Here is a 17450-nt window from a genome sequence, read left to right on the forward strand (position 1 = left end):
CTGAATCCTAGCCCTACCCTCCAGTGTATCTATTTGGTTTGACCTTGAGCATATCAGCAAGGCCTTTCAGCCAGGTACCTTAAGAGGTGTCTCAGTTCCTATGAGAGCATCATTTCACCCCAGCCAAGCTCAAACCTCTAGTGGTAGCCACTGCTCAATGCTTCAGAGGAAGGCAAAAACAAATGGATGGACACACTGAATGAGGGGCAGATCTTAACTCCATACAATCCATAAGGCAGTGCTGCAGTTTGTCATGAAGCCAGTTGGGCTCTCCATTCCCATAACCCTGCCAGCAGCCCCTTGTCTCTGCAAAAGGCCAGCTACTTCCTGCAAACATTTGTCAGCACTACTGAGTCTGGTGACAAATGGTGTCCAGAATTACATTTCTCCAGAGCAACAAGAAAGGCCATTAATGCTGAGGCTCAACATATGCTTTTGCTATCCTGAGACTCCAGAAAGCCTCAGTCAGGAGCTATATGAAGCGACAGGTTAGTGCTCCACTGGGGACAATGTCAGAATATTGTGCTCTGTGCAACATCATTACTACAATATAGTGACTCTAGGAAAGCCTGAGCAGTCTGTGGCACAGAGCACTCACTGTGCCATTACTGCCCTATCCCTTGGCTCTCAAAGCATGGCCAGCAGGTCACATCACCCCCATGGCAGCTCCATTTTGCTGAAACTGCATTACTTAGAGGCAGCAGAGTGTTTCTCCCCTTCCTGGGCTCCATGCTGGATGTGATCCCAATGGAGGAACAGTCCCTTCTGTCCAGAAATACTGGTCAGTTTGCAATTGTGGAATACTGAAATCACGTGATGGATGAGACTAAATGCAGGTCAGAACCAGAACCAAAGAATCCTGGACTCTGGAAAGATCACATCCCAAGCCAGATTTACTTTGTGCACCCTCTTGAATTAGGGAGAAGCAAGAGCATTTATTCATAGAACCAAAAAGCAGGAGTTGAGGTGGATGAGCAGATAGATTGATGGATGGAAGGACAGACAGATGGATAGCCCAGCTCAGGTAGAAGGGAACAGGCTGAAATCAGCTTGTTCCACTTGCGTTGTTCCCAAGCTCACCCAGGGCTCTGCTATCTCCATTCTTCCTGGCTGCTATTTTTATCCTGTCCCATAAACAAACTTAAAACCAGCCAACCATGGCTCTTAGCCAGCTCTGAAGGTAACCACCTCCACTTGTCCACAAAGTGGGGAAAAAAAAGAAAACCCACACAGTGCCAGTCCTGAAATGAGCCAGCCTTAAGGAAGGCAGCTGGAAAAACGAAAAGATATGGTATAGAGCAAAGTGCCATGGGAACCATATGCAAATGAGGCAATGAACACAAGAGACTAATGTCCTCCCAGGTATCCATCTTTCCATACATATAGGGGGGAAGAGGTTTCATCCCATCCCAGACCCATAGCAGCCAGACAAGACACATATAACTTCCATGGGGTCAGTTTTTCCCAGACATAATTATTTACCCAGTACTAAATCATTAGCAAGCATTGGCCATGCCTTGGGGAAATAAATATCTCCTGTTCCTGTACACCACACACACATCCGCCCGAGGGCAACAGCTCCTCCAGACACACAAGGAAGAACAAGCCCCAGAGGAATACTCGAAGCATTGAAATCAGGCCATGGGAGGCAAAGGGCCCAGCAAGACTGAGCAAAGCAGGTCACAGTACTATCCCAAATAATCATTACTGCAGGTAGCAAGTTTGGAAGGGGAATGAAACCTTGCTCTTTTGGGCTTGAGCAGATCTCTGCCTATAGGAGCTCAGGATGAGATCTAATCTGGGCCCTTCTTACCCCACATTTTTTCTTCTGGGTTCTTCCCCCATCCTGGTGGTAGTACAGCAGGCTACTCAAAAGCACAGACATCAGTTGTGATCCAGTCTGACAAACCCTATGTAGTGACAAGCCCCTAAATGCTTTGTCTCCATGCACCTTTGCATGATAGGGACTTCTTAAAGCTCCAGCTCCAGGAGTCATGAGCTTAGGAGAGAATTTCAATTTCCAGCCAAAAAGCAGAAAAAAGGAATAAGGCATCAGACCCGCCCCCCCCTTCCCCAAAGGGATCTAAAATGCCAAACTCCCATTGGTGTCAATAGGAATTAGGTCCACATCCATAAAGGTATCTAGGTGCCTAAGATCCTCATGCTTCCAATTAAAGAGGAATCTTGAGAACATGAAAATGAAGGGCTCAAAAACTGGACTGCAAATCCAAGAACCTCCCATTTGTTCAGGAGTCATGAAATTAAAACAAAAAAAATAGTCTCATAATTGTTTAAACAAAAGTTGTGAATATTCAGAGCTAGGATGGCTGATGCAGTCACTATAGGTAGCCTGACCTCCCACTTCATGGGAGGGCGTCTGAGGTACCAGTGCCTGTCTGCACCTTGGAGCAGACCTGCAGTCCTTCAGCTCTCAGTGCAGGGCCTTACAGCCCATATTCTCTCCCGTTCTTCCTAGGGGCAGAGGCTGGGCCAAGAGTGGGGAGCTAGTGGAGTCAGGCAAAGACCAGGGCAATACACAATTCCTCTGGTGACAAGGCTGAGTGGTTTCTTGGAGCTCAGTTTCCCAAGAAAGCTCAGGAGAGTTGGGAACCAGAGAAGGAGGGAAGAAGTCAGTTCTGGTCCATCTCCCAAGTCTTATCTGCCCTTGGTTTTTATCTCACCCACCCTGCCACCATCCTTCCTACCCTGCCTATCAGCATCATTGCTGCGGGTGCTCTGCAGCCCAGTCTGGGGAGCAACCTCCCGCACCAGGCTCTCCTTCCTCTGGCTTGGGAAGCGAAGGGCCTTGCAGCACCACTGGGGTGGTAGGTGAGGGGCAGAGGCAGGGGATCCCATACTGGGAAAAAGGAGCTGTGGAAGCACAAACTTGTGAGAACCTGAACTGCAGGGTCTACTCACTGGAGTTTTGAAGTTATAGGAAAGTTAAGGTTGGAAGGGACCTCAGGAGGGCATCTAGTCCAGCCCCCTGCTCAAAGCACGACCTTCCCCAACTGGATTCTCTCAAGCTCGGAAGAGAGAGCCTTTAAACTGCTGTGGCAGGGTACTGGCTTTGCCCTTGTCTCCCTGCTTTTACATGTGGCTTATTATAGGGTATTGTTGGAGTCCTGGCTATAGTGCCTGGTGGCTGTGCATGAGGTAGGATTTCGGGGATTCCCGGGGGACATGCTAGCCTGCAAATGTAGGAGACTTAAATCAGTGGCCCAGGAGGCTCCCCCCAGTCCCACGTTCCTGAATCTAAGGCACCAAGGAGGCAGCACACTGTGTGGACTACCAAGCTGGGACAGGACAGCAAGGTAGAGAAGGGAGAGGTCTGATTGTCTCTCTTCCTAGAAAACCTGCTGGGTGTCAGCCCTGCAAGGCACAGGCACCCAGGTCAAGGTCAAAGAGATTTATTCCTTGGCCACAATGTAAAGAGCAGTGCACGCACACACTCCCTTTTTGAAAAAAAAAAGATTTCAGCCCCAGCCACTGATTTCACGGGAAGCGCCGGTTCCCTGTAATCCAGAATTCCTAGTACTGGAAAACCAGACAAAGTATTTACCCTGCTAGCTACATATTAACTACCTCCCAGCCATGTTCACCGTGGGAGGGCATGCACAGCAGGTCGGCGGGTCCTTCCTTCCTCTCCAGTGCATCTCTGAGGGCTCAATCCCTCCTGGGGGGTTGTTCTGGCTGACTGAGTGAATTCACTCCGCCACTACAAGCTGAACCAGTCAATTCCCCCATGGAGACGTGCCCTCCGGGCCCCACCTGCCATTTTCCCTTTCAGGGTGCCACCAGCTGGCGGGGGGTTGCTGTTCACACCGCAAGGTTGCATGCCCTTAGGCCTCAGCTGTGCTGTGACACCTGCCAAGTCCCAGGGGCTGGCTATGGACAAGGGCTTGGGTTTCCAAAGGGGATTAAATGAATTTGGAGCTCAGCTCCCTGCAAAAGGCAGTGGGTTCCCAGCCTAGGTGGGAAATGTCATGAAGCATCAAATTGCTAGAGCAACTGGAAACAGCACCCAGAGGAAATAATGCACACTCCTGCACTTCAAAGACAAGCATTACAGAAGACTCTTCCTGACTACTGCTTATATTGGGCCCATGACACACAGGGAGCAGAGCATAAAGGGGATGTGGGGGGAACCCTGCAAGTCTGTTCCCTAAAGCTTTTAGAGAGAAAGCTGCATTCTCTACAGCAAGGCCAAATCTAGACGGCTCTGGGAGGCTGAAGCTTTCTCAAGGCCCAGCAAGCCACAGGAGTCTTTGCTGGACATAGGATACATGCTCAACACTCAGGAGGTCAGGGAACCTTTCTTCTAGCTGCCACACCATATCCTGCCCCAGAAGCCTGGGATTTCCAGGAAGGGAGGTGATCCATCTAAGGGCAGATGGATGTGCCTACACAGGTGCCCATTACCAGGGTGTGAGAGTTGAAGTAAGCATAGGGAGAGATTTGGACCCATAGTCTGCATGATCTGATCCCATTCAGAGATGCACAAAACAAGATTCAACCTGTGGCTGGTCTACTAACTGTCCTGCCACAAGCCCCCAAATGCAGGGCTGGCCCCTCTCCCACCCAAGGACAGATCCCTAGCATCTCACAGCTGAAGCGTGGCACACTGGGAGAGAGAACAGACCATGGTGGTGGGGGGACAGGTAAAAAGGGCAGACTGCTGGAAGGGCTGCAACAGCTGGATAGTCCAGTCCCAGGGCTGTGCACAGCTCAGTTCACAGTGAAGCACTCAGCCTGCCCTTTCCAACTGAAACACAGGTAGCACTGCCTGCCTGGGCAGAAGTGTCCTCAGTACTGCAGGCAGCACCTGGCTAATGAGGGAGCAGCCGTCCATGGGATTTGGGGTGTGCGTGTGTTTTGCCAGCCCATCCCTTCTTCCCTACTGCCGTGCAGCTCCCAGCAGCAAAGCTGTAGGGTCACTCAGCTTGGTGGGAAACAGGGCACCCTCTCTCTCTGCCCCGACTCTTCGTGTTGCATTTTCCTTTGGGTCAGATTCCAATCAGGCAAAATTTAGTGAAGGGACATCTGAGATTCCACCAAGGCACAGGAGGCTCTTCCAGGGCAAAGCCAGAAGAGTTTAGTGCAACAAAGATGGTTCCCCACTATGCTCCCAGCAGCAGGGAGAGGCCAGCTCAAGGCAGGCCCTGTGGTCTAGGGCTCAGAGCAGGGTGCCGGGGAGGCTGTTCACCCCATCCCGGTGCCTGGGGAAGTGATATGGAAACCCATCTGCAAAGAACTGGGCTGAGGCCAAACAACTCATTGCACAAATGGGTCACTGAGGGGCTGGCAGAGGGTGCTTGCTCAAAGGAATTGAATCAGCCCATAAACTAAAGCTACCTGGATGCCGGTTGGAAATCCCTGGGCCCCACTGTGACCTCACACCAGACTAGCTTCATCCGCTTCCTGATTTGCTCCTTGAGTCCAAACAACCTCACACTCCAGTTCCATGATTGGTGACACATGTTTATTCCCTTCACTGGGACATGGCCAAGCCAGAGGAGTGTGATGAGCACTTACATACCAGCCCCAAGACCCCAGCAAATACAAGACCTGTCCCATCCTACACCCTGCAATACCCAAATCTTGTCTCCTCTCCAACAACAGCTCTGAGCAGACACTGGCCTAGGCTAGGCAAGGCTGGGAGCAGCCCACCACTCAAAAATATCTCAGGGCAGAGATTAGGTCAGGAAGCCTGGTACTAGGGATGTGGTCCAGCCACAGGATCAGGATCTCAATGGGACCTGGCCTTTAGAGTGGCTTTTCTGCTGCCCCAATGCAGAGGGTTAGAGTATGCACCCTGTGAGGCCCCTTCCAACCCCAGGAGCCCATGGCTTCCATTAGTTCAGCCTGTGACTTGCCCTGGGATGGGGACACCAGCCGGAGAACGCAGGACACTCCAGGAACAGCAGGACTCCTGTTCCCTGGGGGTCTCCAGAAAACTGGGCTGGGAAACATCAGCTGTGGGAACAGCCCTGCCACTCCTGTGAGGGCTGAGCCTGGGCTACAGGCTGCTCTTGTACTTCCCTAGCTATCCCTCTCCCTTTCATGCTGGCTTTGCTTAGAAGCCCTTTTCTCAAGGGAATCCCGAACTGGTTTTCAGCAGCTCTCCCCAATCCTGGCCTCTCCCTCACGGACTTCAGCAGTGTCCTAGCCTCTTACAGCTTGGATGGCCTGATGCCAGCTTCCCATGGGTGGCAGGGGAGAGCAGGGGAGTGGAGGATAAAGGAAAGATGTTTTTGTGTTGGCACCTCCTCTGTCCGGCAGGGTAGCATCCTCCATGATCTCATTATAGCAACACACAGAACCACAAAGGCAGAAGAAGCCAGGGGAAGCCAGGAGCCTCAGGCACAGTGCCTAAGGCAATGCACACAGGCAGGATGCAAAGGTGCACTGGGGTCCTGCCCTCCTCTGCCTGCAATGGATCACACCCAGGCAGCTGTGTGTGATGATCACACAAAGCAAAGAGGAGGGGCACTGGTTCTCAGCTCAGGAGGGGCTGTTCCTCACCTCCATATACTCAGCTTCGCAGTCACTCTGCATGCCAGGGGGATCAGAACCAAAAGTCAGAGACGGTCTGCAAAGGCTACCCAGGGGACCTACAGGGCCTGATGCTGCTGGAGGTCACAGTGCATTGGGCTGGGGTGCAGGTGTTCAGATCCAGGGATGGGACGGCAGTACAATCCAGATCTGGGTCTGAGATCCAAGTCCAAGGTCTCCCCTATCAGCCTTCCCCCCACAGACTCTGGTTCATGCCCATCACTGAAGCTGCCAGCTGGGTACTGCTTCCACCTCCAGCTCAGCACTTGGCCCCCTGCAGGTCTCCCAGGAGCAAAGTGAAGGGAGGAGATAGCCCATTGAGGAAGGAATTGAATTAGCTTTACCAGGAGGGAGGGCAGGGCATCCAGAGCTTCAGGTCACACAGGCAGCAACGGAGTAGCTGGACAGATGGGTTCTAGGAGGCCAAGCGAGTGCCGGCTGCTCTGGGGAAGCCTAGCATTCCTATTTTGCTTGCTGTCCTTGCTGTGCTGCTGGTCCCACTTGCCCAGGAGCAAGAGTAGTCCTTCTGCCTCTCCCAGGGCTCAGCAGAGTGGGGACAGGATGGGAGGTGGAAGGGGCATCCTGCCATTGGAGAAGTGAGCACCTGGAAATGACTGAGCATCACTTCACCTGACCCTGGGCTATTCAGCTCTTTAGCCCCTTCCACACTGGTCATTCCAGTTTGCTCTGTGAGTGAATACCCAAGAAACAGGCATAGGCAGCACAGCTCCCCCCGCTCCATGTCAATATAGTCCCAAAGGGTCAGATGGTTCCCTCTATGCCCCTGCTTGGAGGGCTCCTTTTGTAAGAGGATCTGCCCCCTGCCACAGGAAAGGGAGGCTCAGCCACCTGCACAACATCATCCCCAACCCAAGCATGGCCTATGGGGCAGCTGGTGGAGGGTGACCAGGGCCTGATGAAGTAAGGCACACTCTGCAGGAAAGATCACAGAGCCAAGGGCTGCCCCCTGCCTGGAGCACCCCCATCCCTGGGACCAGCCCCCAGGGGTGACAGTACTACTGCAGGCACATGGGACTCCTATACAGTGAGCCCTGGCCTCCCCCCACAGCCCAGTCTGTGTCCATGAAGACTAGAGGCAAACCCTTGTATCAACATGTGGGGCCCCCTGCCTCTGGAGCTTGAAGGATGGGATGCTCAAGGCCTGTTAATCCTTTGCTCCCCTCAGCCTGCTCTCAGGCCAAGGTATGGGAAGAGGGTTCCTTTTCACCTGGGGAGGCACCCTGCTCCTTGCAGGGTCCTACAGGTGCCCTCTGAACCAGCAAGACCCCCATTTTCTGCACCTTACTTCCAGAGACCTTCCTTGCTCCTGCCAGGTTGAGAGGAGGCACCTCTGTGCCTGTGCATGTAAAGGGACTGGCAGCGGGTACAGATGCCCCTGGCGAGGCTCACCGTCCACACAGCCTGCCTCTGCCCCAACAGCAATGCCTGTAGCAAGATGCTAGAGCAGTTATCACTGCTCGATGCAGGTGCCCTTGCACCTAGCAGCCACACATCCCTCCCCCCAGCCATGCAAACCCTGTGCCTGCCCCTCTCCCACATCCTCCCCAGGGCCTGCCATGCTTGGGTTCAGCAGCAATTGTTCCTGACACCAGAAGGAGCCAAGGAAACCCCTCCCCATCCCTACTGTGAACCTAGGGCCCTGCAGGAGGGCAAGCTGGAGCTGTCCCCTTACCTGGAGGCTGCAGGCTCTCTTGGATGGACTCGATCTCAGACAGTTCTGTACAGATCCCCTGCCCATGCATCAGCGTATGCAGGGGTCTCTCCACCCCCCGGGGTGGGTAGCAGCGGAGCCCCGAGCCACAGCGGGCAGTGTAAACCCCACAGGGCGTCCCTTTGCTCAGGGCACAGGTGGCACAGCACCCACAGCCAGGCTCCCGCACCAGCTCCTCACACCCCACTGGTGCCTTGCAGCGAGCCAGCTTCTCCTCCGAGCAGGGTGGGCAGTGGATGGCTTCATCGCTGACGCACAGGCCCATTGTGGCCAGTAACAGCACAGCAGAGAGGCTGCCCATGGGCATGGCAGGCAGGCGTATGGACTGGGCGCTACAGTGAATAATGGGCCAGCCAAAGGAGAGAGAGGCAGCAGATCAGCAAATGCAGCAGCCTCCTTGGCTGGGTTACCAAGCAGAGCAGCTGGGGATGGCCAGGACCCCCAGGGTGGGCAGTGTGTAGAGCAGAGAGGGCTTTGCAGCGTGTTCTCAGGCCAGACGAAGCGGTGCGGCCGTCCAGAGCGGGGGGACTCCAAGCTGCCTGTGGGAGCTGAGATTCTTTGGACTTTATACTGGCCTCTAGCCACACCTCCCTCTCTCTCCTACTGCTCAGAGCACAGCGAGCAGGAGCTGTCACTCGCAGCCCAGCTCTGCCTTCAGGAGAAGGCAGAACTTATTTGCCCCAAGCCAGAAAGCACAGACTCTGAAGTAGTGGCAACAGGGTTCTGGGCTGAGCCCACGATGGAGGCTCTGGGAACCAGACTGGGATCCTAAAGCAGAACACAAGGCCGCAGTCCTGCTCTGCTGTTTTCTGCTAGCCTGACTCAGCATACCCTGACATGAGTCTGCTGGTGCCCCTCTACCCTGACCAGCTGGCCCAGTGCTGGTCTTCCCCCTGCTCTGCCCCTCATTTCTGAGCTACAGCCTGCTGCTATCCCAGCCCAGGGCTCCTCCTCCAGTGCCCCTCAACTCCACCCTGCAGCCCCCTGCTCTCAGCTCCTCTCCAGGCTCTGCTCATTATGCTCACCCCTAACTGAGAGCCTCATTCTACCCAGCAGCCCTGATCCAGGATTGCATGGAGCAGGGGCTGCCAGCTGGGCTGAATCAGGTCCTAGTTTTTATTGAAATGACTGAAGTGAGCAGAAATCAGATCCACCAGCGTTGCATTGCTTGTGGCTGGCATCAGGATTCAATTCCAGGGCAAATCCCCACCCTGCCTCGCTCCCGGGGCCCCTGTCACTTCCTCCTACATACCCAGCCCCCCAGCCTGACCCCCCACATCTGACCCACACGTGGGTGTTGGCATCCGGGTGCCTAGGCTGGAAAAGGACTCCTGGCTTTGATTTCAGGCAGTCCATGAGGGGCAGGGAACATTTTGGCTCTGCCTGCCCTAGCCCCCCTGGTCCTTCCCAGCATCAGCTCAGGCATGGCGGGGCAGTTCACATGCTTTCCGGGAAGCTGGGCAAGCTCCCATCAATCAGAGCAAAGGGTCTCATTAGAGGCCCTCCAGGACCTTGTGTGCGCTTGAGCTGCTGGTGTTGAGCTGGTTGGCACAGCGGCTGGAATTTTGCCAGAGATGAGCTGCCAGGTTATATTTTTACAGAGCCCCAGTATTTATCAGACAGCGCCTCCTAGTGCTGCCAGCTCTGCTCCAGCACAGAGTGGGGAGAGAGGGGTAGCAGATATGAGGCTGTAGGGCCAAGCATCTAACACAGGGGTCCAGATGCAGTGCCTAGTCCCAATGATTGCTACCATATAAGTACTAGGGGACAGACAGACACACACAGATAGATAGATAGATAGATAGATAGATAGATAGATAGATAGACAGACAGACAGACAGACACAGAATAACTGTCCTTCTCAAAGAGACACCCAAGACATGTATCTGCCACCTTCCACTTGGACTGGTTCTGATGCCCCAAATCTGCCAGGATGATCCCCTGCTTCTCACCACCTTCATGGCACCATTTGAGGCTGGGCAATGCCATGGTGCCTTTTCTGCTGGGCACTCCTGTAGCAGTCACATATCTTGCTGGGGTGAAGCCAGGCCACACCGGGACCTGCCACGTCACGAAATCCAGCTGTTTGACAGGGGCTCAAAGTGCCTGCAAGAGGAGACCCTTGAGAGGGATGGCTTTAGGAGGCAGAAATAGTAGCTCTTGTGCACAGCAGACTGACTGGCTGCCCCTACAGCAGTGATTCTCAAGCAGGGTGCCTTGAGAATCCTTTCAAGGGTGCCATACAACGTTAGCACGTAAGGTATGCAAACATGAGTCACAAGATAAACCCAGAGTTTTCACACAGGAATCTGTAGTGTTAAAGCCATTCTGATCTGTTGTGGGTTTTCTGAGCTCTTGGCAACAAAAGAATTGCTTTATTATTTTTCTGTAGTCAAAAAAGAGTGAAAATAAGAGTTGGCATTTTTTCAAATCGATCAAGGGGCGCCTCAGGTCTAAGAAAGTTGAGAACCACAGCCCTATAGCAATGTGGAGGGTCACTAGGAACTCTCATCCTCCTGTTCCAGACTGGAGTTGAAGGAACCTCCTACCTAACTGATAACAATATAGGGCTCATGACACACAAGCCAGCAGTTCTGAGAGTGACGGGTTATTCTCTCAGGAGCCACTCTATGGCTTGGGATGATTTTCCACCAATGCATATTGCTCTCTCTACTTCTAGTCTTTCAGATTTGGACCCAGGAACATTCTCTCTCATGGGTTTGCATGGAGACAGCATGCTTAAAGCTGCTGCTCCCAGAAGTGCACCATCCCAACCAAGTCTAGCCAGGTCTATCCTGAGCAGACAGTCTTTGTGCCTGTGTATTCAAGTGATTCCAAGAGCTACACATTATGGGTGTGTATTTATAGTTACACACACATGCACACCATTATGGCCAGGGATCAACAGAAAGTGCTTTAACAGTCTCACAAGCCCTTCTCCTTAGTGTGTGGGCAAGTTTTGAGCCTCTGCAGAAAGGCACAATCATTTGGTTGTTGCACGTTCTTTATGGAGAAGCTGTTGCAAGCAACGGGCGTATTTGATGTCTGCCATCATCTCTCCAATAAGAGTCCATTCTGGAGGAACAGTTATTCTGCTGTTGGTCTTGGGCTGAAATTCCTGGAAAAAGGGATTTCCTGCATGCTCTTTGTAACCACCTCTGTTGTGGGGTTGGTGTACATGTGATATCCCCAGATACTGCATTGCTAATATCCCCTCTGGCAAGAAGATGAACTGCATGGCTTTCTCCACAGAAAAGCATCAAGCAGTATGAGCATAAAGGAGAAGCAAAGTGAGTGCTCCACCGGAGTCCCCATCCACAGATCCCTCCACTGCCCCTGCTCTAGCAGCCTGGAGCCCCCCAAACATGTCAGGCCAGCACTGGGTATGTGCCCAAGAGAAACTGAAAAGTAGTAGTGGAAGCTGCTGTTTGCCTGGCGCATGGGGCACTTCAAGTTTTGGGAAGGCAGAGAGGGTACAGCCAAATGGCAGGAGGCAAGGGCAAAGTTGCCATAACCCCTGGACTCACAAGAAGCCTGGTATGCCATCCCTCTGCTGCTGTATGGGGGCAGAGTGGAGAGGCCTTTCAACCACTTCCCGAAGGGAAGAGAAGGGCTGTCATTGAGATCCAAGGGCTGTACAATGGGTTGGGATGGGAAATGAAGGTGCTTGGATCACCTAGGATTCAACTGTGTCCACTGGGATTCAGCTCAGATGCTGGAGCCAGCAGCCCAAATCTACAAACACTTGTAATGCTCCCTACTGTCCAGGGCCTTGTGTCTGATCCCAAAGGTGCCCTTCCAGGGGCACAGTGCTCCCCTCACCCCCCCATGCCCTGCCACCTGTGGAATAGTGTTCCTGCAGCAGGGAGTGGCCTTCTCCAGGGTTTGGAAAGGCCTGGGCACAGAAAATTCACAGTGGTGGGGACTGGAGGTGAGCACAAAGTAGGGAGCCATAGCTCCCACAACAAACCCACTCCCTGCAGGGCCAGGCTGTTCTGGGTGTCTCCTGTTGAAATCCTGACACTAGTTTGGAGCATGGACCAGGGCACATGGTGCTGGAAAAATCTGAGCCTGGGACTTGTAGGGAACATGGCTTCTAAGGGAGGAAAGGGCCAGAAGCAACAGCACAGCAGCTCCAAGGGAGTAGCCTGGGCTCACCTCCTGCTGTGAGCTACCACACTGGCTCTGTCCACTCAGCAGCACAGCTCTCCTGCCTCCACTCCAGGCATGGGGCTGGCTCTGCCTTTCTCTGCACAAGGGAACGCAGGAGGTGGGACGATAAGTTGAAAGCTGCCGGCACCTAGTGGCTATTTAAGAAACTCCAGAGGGAAGCAGGAGGGTTTGCAAGGGACACTCTGCACTCCTACTGGGCCTGACTGCTGCAGGCTGCTGGAGTTCATTTATTCTGTGCTGCAACTCAGCAATGCCTTTGGGCGCTGGCTCACCCTGTTCAGAGAGCCAAGGTGCCATGTGTCTGTGTGTGCTGCCCCTCTGCTCCCCCCAGGAGATCAGTATAGGCTGTTCCTTAGAGTTGGGGAAACTGAGGCACAGGGGAGCTATGAGTGACTTGTCTCCTTTTGTGAATCAGTGCCTTTGCCTCTGTCTCATTGGGCTGATAGCCATGGATACACACCCTCCCTGCCCTGCAACTAGGAAATACAAATGGGCCAGGAGTCTGAAATGAGCTTGGGAAATGAAGCAGAGAACAGGGGTGGTTCCTTAAATGGATGTCCCATCATACTCCTCCCCCAACACAGCTCATAGCAGTACACTGGGCCACTTTCCCCAGGGCTGTCTCTCCAGCAGGGTGAAACCTGCTGCACTGGCTCTACACAGCTGTTACACCAACAGGTGCTTCTGTCACCCCCAGCATCCCAGAGCACTCGGTGAACTTTTCACAGGCCCAAGATTTCAGGTTGGCACTTCAACAGTGCCTAAATGTATCAAGAGCCAGAGCCCACCAGAAACCAACCCCCTTCCCCTGCGAGGATGCCAGAGCAACCACGGCCTGGAGCCAGGCCAAGACACCCAGATGACTACAAAGGAAAATAAGCCCAGAGACTGTTTAATAACCACTTGTTTAATACTCATTACCACAGCCCTATGCATGATACAGAAAAAATCCAATCCCAGCAGGTCCCCAGGTGATCCACGTCTCTGAAAGGGCCTCCCAGCAGCATCAGTCTCAGCTTGGCTGGGATGCTCCCAAGGCAAACATGGTGAGGAAGCAGCAGTTTGGGGGAGCTACTGCCTCACTGGGTCCTTAATAGGCAGGCAGAGAAGCCCAGAGATCTCCGAGAGGCTGCATGTCCCTGTCCCATTCCCCAGAGTTTACTGACCGGGTCAGGGGATTTCTGCTGGTTGGCAAGCATTTGTCATAGTCCCCGAGTGGTGCAGAGGAGCCTGCCTTACAGCCCCCTGGCCTTCTGCTTCTGCTTCACCATCTCTGCCAGCTTCTCCAGCGCCTCGGGCAGCCCTTGTCCACTCACAGCACAGCAACCCTGCACGTGCCACTTGTGGCCTTGCAGCTGCCTCAGGCCCAGCACTTCCACTATCTCTGTTATGGGCTGGGCTCTAGGCAGGTCCTGCTTGTTCGCCAACAGCACCAAGGGCACCCCCTGCATCAGATCAGACCCCAGCATGGCTTCCAACTCAGCTCCAGCCTCCCCAAAGCGCTCAGGGTCAGCACTGTCCACCACAAACACCAAGCCATCCGTGTTGGACAGGTAGTGCTTCCACAGGGCCCTGATCCGGTCTTGGCCTCCCACATCCCACAGGGTGAAGGTCATGTTCCTGGTAGGCTCCACCGTCTCCACGTTGAAGCCCAGGGTGGGGATGGTGATGACTGTCTCTTTCAGCTTCAGCCGGTAGATGATGGTTGTTTTGCCGGCGTTGTCTAGCCCCAGCAGGAGGATGCGAGCCTGCATCCCGTAGAAGTTGCTCAGCATCTCCTGGATCCGGCTCAGCAGGATCCCCATGGTGCTGCAAAGTGCCTGTGCAGACCCACAGTCTGCCCGGCGCTGCTCCACATGGGGATTTATTTGCAGCAGCCTCCTCTCCCATTGGTTCAGAGCTGGGGCATGGGGAAGAGAGGGGAAGGGGGGCATGCCCAGGGGATCCCCTCAGACTAGTGCCATGCTGGCCAGGACCTGCTGGAAGTTTTGCCGAGTCCTGCTCTGACATAGAAGTTCTCTTCCAGCCAATCAGGAGACAGCCCAGGAAGCTCCGGGGGAATCCCCAGCCACATCAGCAGGAAGCTGCTGTCAAATCAGTCATCACTGCCGCTTCTCCTCCGCCACTGAGAAATGCATCATGGGAGCTGGCCTGGGCACCTGAAGCAATGCTGCAGCGTGGGGCTGCCTTCTGCTCCAGGAAGGCTTGTCAGCATCCCAGCACCTGCCCTGAGCCTCCCCCTTCCTGCTGCAAGCTGCCTTTGCAGCCGTGCTGTATCCCTGTGGTGAGGTCCTTGCCCCCACAGGGCACCGAGCACATGGGGCAGTGTTAAAGGTTGGTGGCAACTGAACAGAGTTAGGAAACAGACGGGGCCAAATCCTCTGCTGGTGCAACCCCATGAGGCTGCCGTGATTGCCCTAGGGCTCATGGCTGTGGGCTGTGCTGAGGTGGGGCACACCAGGGCTCTGTTCTGGGAAGTACCCCCTGTTCGCTGCTTCATTTCCTGTCTATTTTGATGGCCCCAGGGGGGACGACAGGAGGAGAGCATGCCCATAGCCCCTGTGCCTCAGTTTCCCCAGCTCCCAGGGGCAGCCTGTACCATACACCCGGGGGGGAGCACATGAGTGGGGGCGGAGGGAGCAGCTCTATTTCTAGGGGCATGGAGTGCCCAGACTCTGGCATGTGGCACCTTGGTTTTCTCTGAGTGGGGCAAAATGGGGACCTGAGATGCCACCAAGCTGCAGGGTGGAATGCAGGACCTCAGGAGCCTGCAGCAGTCTGGGCCAGGAGAGGCACAGGGCTGCCCTTGCAAACCCTCCCATCTCCCTCCCAAGTTTCCTACATAGCCAGTAAGTACCAGCAGCTTTCAGCTTATCCTCCCACCTGCAACACAAGTTGTGGCAATGCGTGTGGCTGATCACCAGCTGCTGTGCTCCACCCCAGATATGGCTGCATTTCAGCGCTGGGTAAAACACCACCGCAATATCCTGGCTGTGCTCCATCTTCCTAAATCACAGCAGCTGCCTGGCTTCACCTTTTGGCTCCAGACTATACTCCTAGTGACTGAAGGAAAGGGCTCACTCCCAGGACAGGGCATGGCCCTCTCCCCACACTACCGCTGGGAAGCTGCTCTTGCCTCCCAGTGGGCTTTGACCTTGGCAAAGAAAGAGTTGTAGGAACAGGCAAAGCCTATGCAATGCCCCATCCCCACCCTGAGCAGCCCACACTGGGACATATGGGAGCTCCCACTCCCTGGCCCAGTCAGTGCCTGGCTGGTCTGCTGGCCCCATTGACTCTAAGGGCAGACAGGGGATTAGGGCCTGGAGCAGGGCATAGCACCTGGCATTGCTCATCAACCCCCAGCTGGACTTTGTCAGGAACAGTATGCCAAGCCCTCGCCACCTCCCCCCCACTGTCCCAGAATTGGGCCACACAGTAGCTATGATATGGGGTGAAGGCTTGGAGGCGCCAGCCTTGACACGATGCCCAAACCCAAACAGGTGCCCATCCTGGCGGAGAATGTGGCTGCTTATCAGCCCTTGGCAGCACTGGCCAGGGCAACTGTTGTGTCTCTGTGGTCGGAAGAGGAACAGAGTGTGCAGGCTGGAGCGTTACAGTGTTTGCTGCTTCAGCCTGAACTCCCTGGGCCCTGATGCTGCCCTGGGTCTGCACCTCTCCAGCCAGGCCCCAGAGCTGGTCACTGAGGGGTTCTCCCTTTGTGCCAGAGTGCCTAGCGTAGAGAGCTCAGATGAGCTTGCCCTGCCCCGAGCTCACAGAAAAGGCCTTGAACTCACAGAAAAGGCATCTATCCCCCCCACGCCCTGCTCAGGAAGAACTGAGGGGTCTACTGTGGGGCCCTCTCCCTTCCCTGCAGCCATCTGCCCTATTCACTCTCCCCTCATCTCCTGGGACAAACACACTGCCTCCAGCCTGGCCCCTGCAGATGCAATGACCCCCTTGCCCTTCTGTGGCCCTTAGTGAGCATAGGGACCAGGCCAGATAAGTCCTTCAGGCACCAGAGCTCCCCAGGACTCTGGATGCCTCTTCCTTCCCCACATCCCAAGAGACCTGCCCTGCTTGCTGGGCCCAGTGGGCAGCATGCTAGGTTTAAGCAGGTATTAGCTCAGGGCTCAGGTTGGTGGACCTAGCTCACTGGGGCCCTCTCCTGGCTCACTGGGGCACCTTGTGGGCTTTGGAAAACTGAGCTTTTGGGTGAGATGGGGGTCTGGACAACCCCAAGGAAATGTTCCCCCAACCCTCCTCTCAGAGACCAGGCTTTCACTGTTTGGGATGGGAAATGTAGGGTCAGCCCCCCAACAAACACACATATACACATGCATGCACATGTGTGTGTGCACACATATACACACATGGGCTCTCTTGCCTTCTCCTGGCTCCATGACCAGCTGCTCGCTCTCTGTGATCTGTGTGTGCAGGAAATCAGCTCTTGGTGCTTCCCCTGCATGGCAGCATTGCAGTTCCTGGGGCAAAGACTGGGCCATCTGCACATACTCAGCTCTGCCAGTGGCCCTCAACCCCAACCCACAACCACCTCCTGCTCTTCTGGCCTTTCTCCCCAGCAAAAAAAGTAACTCTTTTAGACTCCTCTCCTGACCTGTTCATTTCTTGCACAGTATTTTCCTGCCCCACCTCTGTTAAAATCCCTGCCATCCAACCTGCCCAGCCAGACTATGTGACTCTGTTCCCTGTCCTCCAAAACCAGCTTTGTTGCTTCCAGTGGTCTGGAGTCGCTGTGACCTGGTGGTGCCTGAGCAAATAGCTAAACCCCTCTGGATGCCCCTATATCCTGCAAATGAGGTTACTCTGCAGAGGACTGAGGAGGAAACAGACTGATCTCTCCACTGATAACCCCATCCCTCCAGGTGCTCAGCACCCTGCTGAATCAGGCCCTCAGGAAAGTGTTGATGCCAAGCTGGAGACAGGAGACAGGGGCGTGTCAAAGCGGAGTGGAGGACGGGCCATGATAACA

At 54.4% G+C, this 17450-nt stretch overlaps 1 protein-coding gene and 1 pseudogene across 1 annotated transcript in view; both read right to left on the minus strand.

Annotated features, from left to right (window-relative positions):
* IGFBP4 (insulin like growth factor binding protein 4) overlaps nt 1-8834 on the minus strand; it is a 39286-nt gene extending 30452 nt beyond the window's left edge. Inside the window, exon 1 of the mRNA XM_090044459.1 lies at nt 8249-8834. Coding sequence (XP_089900585.1) covers nt 8249-8594 — 346 coding nt within the window. The 5' untranslated portion in view covers nt 8595-8834. The remainder of the gene's footprint in view (nt 1-8248) is intronic.
* A 4518-nt stretch (nt 8835-13352) lies between these two features.
* On the minus strand, nt 13353-14453 carry LOC149866929 (uncharacterized; annotated as a pseudogene).
* Nucleotides 14454-17450: the final 2997 nt, after the last annotated feature.

This window comes from Crocodylus siamensis, chromosome 4 (genome assembly GCF_052110815.1).
Source record: "Crocodylus siamensis isolate JL-2025a chromosome 4, ASM5211081v1, whole genome shotgun sequence".
Taxonomy (NCBI): domain Eukaryota; kingdom Metazoa; phylum Chordata; order Crocodylia; family Crocodylidae; genus Crocodylus; species Crocodylus siamensis.